Source organism: Gavialis gangeticus, unplaced genomic scaffold (genome assembly GCF_001723915.1).
Source record: "Gavialis gangeticus isolate Ggan-Ray unplaced genomic scaffold, GavGan_comp1, whole genome shotgun sequence".
Lineage (NCBI taxonomy): Eukaryota > Metazoa > Chordata > Crocodylia > Gavialidae > Gavialis > Gavialis gangeticus.
The window spans coordinates 9,970,341-9,978,774 of record NW_017729019.1 but is presented as its reverse complement, the minus strand read 5'-3'; the positions used below and the strand labels follow the sequence as shown (position 1 = coordinate 9,978,774).

The following is an 8,434-nucleotide window of genomic DNA, read 5'->3' as shown; positions in this document are numbered from 1 at the left end:
GCTGCTCTCATCCAGCCTCCCCCTGGCCACCTGTGCACCCCCTCCCACCCTGCAAGAAGGCACATCCTTTATTCAGTTGCATAAAGCTGGAGCAGCAGAGCAGGGAGGGGAAAGGGGGAGGGAACAGGAGGCAAGAACAACATGCATCGTAGTGACTGCCCAGTCTTCTGCTCCCTCCAGGTGAGGGGCAGAGCCAGGGCAACTCACCCCAACATAGCCAGAGCCAACTGTGCCTGCACAGAAGACTTGGTTTTTAGGGCTCTTAGACCAGCACGGTTAACGTGCACACCAAGGATGCTGCTTCTGAACTGCACAGGCATGAGCCAAGGCACAGAGATGCCATGGTTTTGCTCAGCGTCGTAGTGTGGGAGCTGAGGAAAGACCCCAGGCATCCTGCCTCTCATCCTTTCTCTAACCACTGGCTGGTCCCTTTGGGTTTCTGCAGACACGTTGCTAACCTGCCCGTGTAGCTGTTCTCCGGGGCACCGAGGGAAAGCAGATGGTCTGTTGTGTCCAGCCACCAGGCATGGAGTCCTGAGGCTCATTCCCAGTCCCCCAAGGGAGACAGGGAAGCAAAGCTGCGAAGAGAGGGGAGGACATTGTTCCAGTCCCGCCGGGTCCTTCCCAGGTTGAGATTGGCAGCTGTTCAAGGTCCATTATGCTGATCTCAAGGACCTGTGTGTGCTGGGAGAGTGGGGGAAAGATGCTGGCTTTTGAATGGGTGCATACATCCCACTTGGAAAAGAGCCATCTGCTTTCATACACCCAGCAGAAGGCGGCAGGTTCACAGAGGGACATGGGAGGCTACAGCTTGGCACAGAGCATCCGTGTTTCTCTGTGGCCCCCACGTGAGCAAGAGCTAGGGGCTAAGCATGGAGGGTTGTTCCTTCTCTGTGGTGTAAATGAACCCTCTGAGGCAGGCGCACCCACCTCAACTTACCAGGAAGGCTCAGCATTCACTTTTTGTCCTAAATAACTGCACACATTGCTGCTGTGCCATTTAACGGCTGTCTTATCCCAGCTGAGAGGTGGCTATGCTTTGGTGCTATAAGTTATTGCGCTGGATGTCCCTCCTCCAGGATCCAGGTAGCAGAGCCCTCCCATGGTCTGGCTGCTGGGGTGTAAAGCCTGCCCTGTTTCTCTCTCTTTCAGGAGGTCCGTGAATGAGATCGTGTGTGTCTCTGCCCCATCAGCACATGGCCTGGGTCCCGTCCATGTCTCGGTGAGCGTGGACCGGGCCCAGCTGGAGAGCACCCTGCAGTTTGAGTACATCGATGACCCCAAGGTGCAGCGCATTGAACCCGAGTGGAGCATAGCCAGGTAACCAGAGATGAGCAGGGGGGTTGCAGTTTTGTGAGAGTCAATTATAGCCTGCTCCCCCCCACACAGACGCACACAAGCATGGCTCACAGCTCAGAAGCACAAAGCTCACCCCCCAGAAAAGAGGGGGATACTGTGGGTATTTGTTGTAATTCTTCTCAAGGGCTTGGTCAACATCCAGCCTGAGCATGTTGGGTGTAGATACTGAAGACATTGCTGTCTAAGGTTTCATCCTGTTGGGGTCGAGTACCCGCTCCCATGGAAGTTGCTGAAACTTAGCAATACCCAGTTGCTTGCAGGGGCAGGCCTGGGAGGAATAATGAAGGGCAGAGGCTTTTTGCTCATCCTGAGTCTCTACATGGTGGTTGCAGAAACTCAGAAATGCCCACCACCATCACCACCGAATCCCCAGTCTGCTCTCTCAGGTTACTCTGGGTTAGGACAAAACAAAAGCCATGGCGGGTGGCATGTCTCCCACTCAGGGTCCTGCATCTGCCATTCCCAGACACCAACAATGTTCAGCTTTCCCATGGTGGAAGGTCAGGTCTGGCATTATTAAACCCATTTTAATTACCAAAGCAATTACAGCAGTGGCAATCTGCAGAGAGCTTCCAGGACAGCAAATAAAGCCCCGAGATCACTTCCATCTGCTGAAGAAGTACACAATTGCTCATTAAAGGCTCCTTCTTGTAGTTCTGGAGAGTCTGGAAGAAAACAAAAAACAGCAGCAACCAAGAAATGAAAAGCTGGTGCTAATCAGAGTGCTCTGTTTATCCAAGATTCGCTGCTAGGGATGGAGCGGCAGGCACGACCGCAGCGCGCTACCGTGGGGTGTGTTAAAGGCCATGGATCACATTCGTCCTGCGTTTAAGTCCTTTGTCTCCAGTGAAGGTGCACAAGGAGTGAAACAGGGCCACGGATTTCACATTGCGTTATTAGATGGAAATACGTCTCTCCTCTGCAGAAGGCCAAGCCAGGCGCAAAGGGAAGCCTGGATTCAAGGTCACCCGAATTTCTGAGTGGGATTAAGCTGGTGGGCTCATCTGAACTGCTGGTCCTGATGCTGAAAGAGGCATCGCTGATCCCTGCTACGCGGAGCAGGTTCCCCTGCTGCTGAGATGCTCACCTGCAGACAAGACATGGAAGGAAATCCCGGGGACGGGCAGACGATGGGCTCCATATTCCAGCCTGGATTGTTGCATTCTCCCTGGCTGTAACTGGACATGTTATTCTTCATCCCCCCTCCACCCCAAACCAGACAGCAGCAAATTGTGCCCCTGCTATGTCACGCCTCAGAGGTGGCAGGGACTTGAAGGCGGACGAAAGGAGATTTCTTTCACTGCGCACGCTCCTCACAGCACAGCAGCCTCTTCCTTACAAGAGCCCCTCACTCAAGCCTGAAACACGGCAACTAATTTATTGTTCCCATTTATTTAGTCCTGGCCTTTCATTCTTTTTTCAGCCTGCTCTTGCTTATGCTGAGCCTCAAAACGCTGCCACGTGGGGGGTGACACTCCACCAGGGGTACAGTTGAGACCAGAAAATCCAATTAACTTGTGCGACTGCAGTCCCCGGGGACTCGATGACAGTATATTAATCCACGGTGTCACCTAGTTCCTGTAGAGTCTGCAGAAAACATCTTTGTGAGATCAACAAGCATATGGATTGCGGGAGCACGGTTGCTATGTATTGCCACAGGTCCCCCTGCTAAACCTCATTAATCTGGTGTCTGCTTATTCTCTACAGTGGACACACGCCTCTGACAGTCACGGGGTCCAATCTGGATGTGATTCAGGAGCCCAGGATCCGTGTGAAATACAATGGCAAGGAATCTGTCAATGTAAGTAGCAGCTGTCATCAAAGTACAGCTGCTTTACCCCTCTCACACTAGGTTGTCCCACCATTGCCTACTGCTAGCTGTTGCAGTGAGTGTAGCTTTAGCAAGGCTTTGCAGCATAGCAGGCGCATTCAACCCAACCAAAACCAGCATGGCCAGCAGCACGGCAGGTGTAGTTTACCTGATGTAGTTCATACCTTCAGTGGCACAACTTTTGCACTACACCTGGAGGCAACTGGGAAGTCTAGAGCTGCTGGTACATCCAATCTAGACAAGCCTGGAGTAGGCAGTCCATACAGACGTGCTCACTGGCCATACCTCTTATGTTGAGCAGCACTGCAGCTGCTTTTATCTGGACATAACTGGACTCATCATCAACAAAATCATATAGATGTGGTATAAAGCTGTATAGACAGAAGCTATATTGACCTGAAATAGAGTCGTAGAAAAGTAGGGTTGGAAGGGACCTCTTGAAGTCACCTAGTCCAACCTCCAGTAAGAAACAGCTGTTTCTGTAAAGGACTCACTGCTGTGCCCAGAGAGGCTGCCAGAGGTGCATGTTTCCATTTGTTTTCAGCTTTTTAAAATTCTCCTAAGACCACTGTCCCCCTCTCCATGAGTCAGATCCACATACCATTTCTGAGGACCACTTTGTGCCTGGACGGTGCTGTGTAAGTGCCACGTAACAGGAACTGTAATGACTAACCAGCCCATCTCCTTTTCATCAGACTAAACAAATGTTGGAGTAGGAAGCCTATTTAAGTGGAAGCACCTCAAACCCATAAAAGTCTCCTGGGGTTTTCAGCTTCACCCATTCATCACCGCCCCAGCTGATTTGCTCACTTGTTTTGATTAACTGGGTTTCTAAGAAGTGTCATGGTCCTGGGCCAAGTCGCTGAACATCGGGAGCTTTGGGTTTGTTTGCACAGGGAAGGCAGACATGCCAAAGATAGGCATTACAACGTGTAAGTGCTGACAGCTTTTATCTCAGCACTGCTGTGGTGAAGTGGGTGGACAGAGCAGGCTGTTAGTTGAGAGAGCTTGCTCTGGGGGCTGCCTCACTCTCCAGCCATTGTTGCATCTACCAGCTGGTGCCCCCAAGTGCTGGCGCTGACTTGCCCCTTTTGCTGACTTCCCATCGGGGTCCTGGCCAGATGAATGCCAGTGCGTCCTGCATGCGTGCTGTAGCCGGACACCCAAGCACAGACCTCATGGCCTGTAGACCCAGCTCCAGTGGAGGGGGTTCCCTGCGAAGACCTGGCCTTGATCTTTGTGCCTGGATGCTTGCTCCCTAGCAGAGGGGCTGAGAGTTTTGCAGCCAGTGCCCCCGGCTGCCAAATGGCCCCGTCGAGTGCTCATGGAGCATTGTTGGTGAAAGCCCTGAGAAGCTGTTAGCATGACCGGCCGTGGAGCCCATAGCGAGGGGAAGCAGCAGGGAGTTGGGGAGCACGGAGACATATGGTGCTTGTGCCTTTGTGAGACCTGGCTATATATCATTGGAAACGCACAAAACCCGACAGCAGCCTCAGGGGTGAGGACCGTACAGGGCCAGCGTGACAGGGAGACAAAGCAAAGTGAGTTACTTGGTGACCCCGGGGCTGCCCTGCCTGCCAGGAAGTCAGCCTGGTTCCCAAAGCTTTGACATCTTAACCACCCCCTAGGCCTGGCAACTTGTTTGTCTTGTTGAAATCACGCTGGTTTTCCCTGCTCTGGGGATCCCCATCCCACCGCCTGCCACAGAGCCCTTCTTCCTCCCAGCATGTCCTGTGCACCCACAGAGCGGGCTGCAGGGACGTCCCAGCCCCATCTCAAGGCATGTTTCCATGGAGAAGCTGAATGGATGCAGGCCCCCATCATCCCCAGCTGCTCTGCCATCTCTTTTTTGCCCAGCTCCTTCTGTGCTGGTCCACGGCAAGGCAATGAGAAACGGCTAGTGCAGAAGCCATTATATTTTAATAGTCTCTCTCTATCTGTCTCTCCATAAATAACGCTTGCATCGCAGCAGCTCTGGGCTTGGTAATCATGGACAGGGCTGGGGAGGTGTGAAAAAAGCTTTCAAGGCACTTTGCCGTCTCGCCGCCAGGATCTCAATGCGAGATAAGTCGAGCCGTGGCCTCCCTGCTAGAAAGCTGTCCCTGCCGCAAGAAGGGAGAGTTTGCATCCAGACGCGTGGGGCGGTTCGGGGGGGAAGGGCTGCAGGGAACAGAGGAGCCGGAGCTGCACCATGCACGTGACACCCCGCCAGGTATGCAAGAGCAAATGAGCCTCTTGGGTGTTTGCTTAATAAGCCTTGAAGGTGTTTTGGATCCTGGGCTGTTTCTGGGACTGTTATGAGCATGCAGCAATAGTAGGTCTCTGCACGCACCCACTCCCAGGGCTCTCTGGATCCCTCTCCTGCAGCATGACCTGGGACACGCTTGCCCTTGCCGGGCAGCGGGGCCTTCTGTGCAGCTGGAGGAAATGGGTTTTGCGCCTGTTCCCCACCCTGGGTTGCAGCTCTCCGAGGGCGAGTGCGCAGGGGCCTCCTCATATTCCACTGCCGCCTGGCATTGGTTTTATGCCTCTCCCCTAATTAGCTCTAGCTGAGCCCTTTATTTAAACCATTTGTCCCACACTTCGTAAACTGCCAGGGAAAGTTAAGAAGCCAATAAACAGAGCTGTGATATTGTGTGGGTTTGGGGGTTTTTTTTACATTGGGCTCAGACTGTAAATTGCATTCTCCTCTGACTGAGTCATCAGAAGAGCTGGCAGGATCCCCAGGCTGCAGCACAGGCACCGAGTGCAGCATGTTACTCCTCAGCAAACCCTTCTTCAGTCCCTACTTTGCCCTGGAAAGTGATGGGACTTGCACCCTTCGGGAAGCAGGCTGGGGTCTCGCCAAGCTACCGCAAGAAACCAAATGGACTCAAGTTTTTGATCCCAAGAACTTGAAAGACGAAGCACAGAGAAAGCTCTTGTCTTTGCCTGCAAAGTTCTAGTCCCAGCCCAGTGATGCTTGTGGTGCCTCAGTGTGCTTACCTGTAAAATGGGGAGATGTGCTAGCTGCAAAGTGCATGGAGCAATTGGCTGGAAGGTGCCCAGGATTGTGCACACGTGCTGGGTAGCAGCAGGTTCACAGGTAGTGGAGCGTATGGACAGCTGGCAGGAGCGTGCAGCCATGCATCTGTCATGCATGTGTGGCATTTGGCAGCGATGTTCCCAGCAGACAGAGCGCAGCTGTGCCTCTGTGCCGGGCAAGGCGCTGCACCCTACCTGCAGCCCTGCTGCCATGCATGGGGATGGGCCGTTAACTCTGGATGTGACTTTTATCTCCTCCCATTTTATCTGTTGGTGCTCTCGTGCATTCGGGTGTTTTACGAGCTCCAATGTTGTTGTTTTGCGAGGCGCCCAGAACGCCATAAAAAATCCAATTTATTATTATTATTTAGTGACTTTCAAGAGCCATCATGCAAGGAAACAGCTTCACTTTCATACGGATGCAAAGTGACTTTGTTGACCTGAGCAGCACCAGGAGCGCTCGGCTTGGCGCCAATAGAGCTCGCGCGGCAGGCCTGTCTCGTACTGGAAGGATGGGCCCACATTGCTGAGATATCCATCAAATTAGGCATCTTTGCTGTGAGCCTGGAATGTAACTGTCTAATGTGGTCCAAGTGGGGCCAGCCGAGGTGGCAATGGGCTAAGCTCTGGTGGAAGCATTAGCAGAGAACATAACTCCTAGCTTTCTGCACCCATCTCCAACCAGGCCAACATGTTGTTGCGCTCTCCAGGGCCTTATCTACCTGGTCCTGACATCGCTGCATCCTCTTGGAGTCATTAATGAGCTTTACCCCCTCCAGAGCCCTGTGTGAGAGATGGGCATCTCCTCCCAGGCTACCGAAAGGGGGTTGAAGCCCAGAGAAAGCAGAGCAGTTTGTGTGCAGGCTCACACAAGGAGCCCGTGGCAGCCCCAAAAGCTGAGCACAAGCCTGGTCCAGGCTCAGCGCCTCCACTCTGCCACAGAAGGGATATTTGCATAGCTCTCGCACCCAACAGCTGAGCGGACGTGAACCCCTGCTTGGCCAGGCACCAGGTCACATCCCCATGCGCTGCAATGAGATGCGTGCTTCTTGCATTCATTACCCAGCTGAACGAACCCAAGGGAGCTGTTTCCACCGCGTGCAAAAAACTGCCTCTGGAAACAGCAAATTGCTCAACTGCCATGCTTTTCTCTTCCCCTCTGGGCTTCAGCTCTGGGTTTTTTTCACACTTCATTTTATGATTATTACAAAAATAATTCTTAATGCCCAAATGTACGCAGAGTTAAATCTCCCTGGTGTGGAGAGAGGCCAAATTAAAGGTCTCCTGCTGTTCTACAGGCCATGGTTCCTAATAAATCAGCAGAAAGTGCCTGCCCTGCCCGCCCAGCAAGCCCTTGCTCTAGGACACGGGGGAGTTGTGGCATGGGGCCCAGCAGCCTTCGATTGACTCAGAATCCTTCATTACCAGGGGAGCTCTTTTTCCCACTGGTATTAGAAAATTGTCTCTAATCACCAATTTGTAGGCAAGGCCAGGTATTAATTACAGGTCTGGCTCAAAGGCATGTTTGGCAGATGCAATGCAACAGGCAAGAAAAAAAGGACTCGGCAAGCTGGTTTGCTGCCTGGAGCTCTCTCCAGTGCAACTCCGGGCCTTGAGCTGGGTTTTGGCAGGGTGGGGGCATAGCTTCTCCCCATGTGGGACTGCAGTGATTCAAGTCTGAGCTCCTTATTCTGGCCACATACCAGTGTAGTGGACTCTGCAGGGAGAGGTCAAGGCAGCAGGATACAGCTGCCCAAGTAGCCGGGTCGCCAGAATTAATCCTCCCACCACTTCTGAAGATGGCACCAGCAGCTGTCATAATCCCAGAGGATCAGAGCCCTGGCATCATACCTGTCCTGGTGGATCACACGTCCTGTCGCTCACCTGACTGCAACCCCAGTAATTCAGTACTGATTTGGAGGGGAGAAAGCAGTATCCCTCCTATCCACCTGGGCAATGCTTTCTGATCCAGTGCTGACCGGGCTGTAGAGGCTGTTGTCAAATAGAATCACATCTTAATGTGCTGATCTCATGTTTTGCAAGGTACCCGCATACATTCGCTGCTTCAGCATGCTCGTTCCAAAGTCCCATAGGGATTTCATCCCATTAAGGGTTGTTTTGGTTTTGTTTTTTATTCCAAATAGTGTATGCTTCTGAAAATGCTGACAGTCCCTTCCCTCTGTTGTAGTGTGTGTGTGTGTGTGTGTGTGTGTGTGTGTG

The 8,434-nt window shown here is 52.7% G+C and overlaps 1 protein-coding gene across 2 annotated transcripts in view; it reads left to right on the top strand.

Moving 5' to 3' along the window:
• The window catches only part of PLXNA2 (plexin A2), a 361,775-nt gene that overhangs the window by 297,171 nt on the left and 56,170 nt on the right, over positions 1-8,434 (top strand). For both annotated transcript variants that reach the window (XM_019514044.1, XM_019514043.1), the window contains 2 exons: positions 1,153-1,320; positions 3,067-3,160. In XM_019514044.1, coding sequence (XP_019369589.1) covers positions 1,153-1,320; positions 3,067-3,160 — 262 coding nt within the window. The remainder of the gene's footprint in view (positions 1-1,152; positions 1,321-3,066; positions 3,161-8,434) is intronic.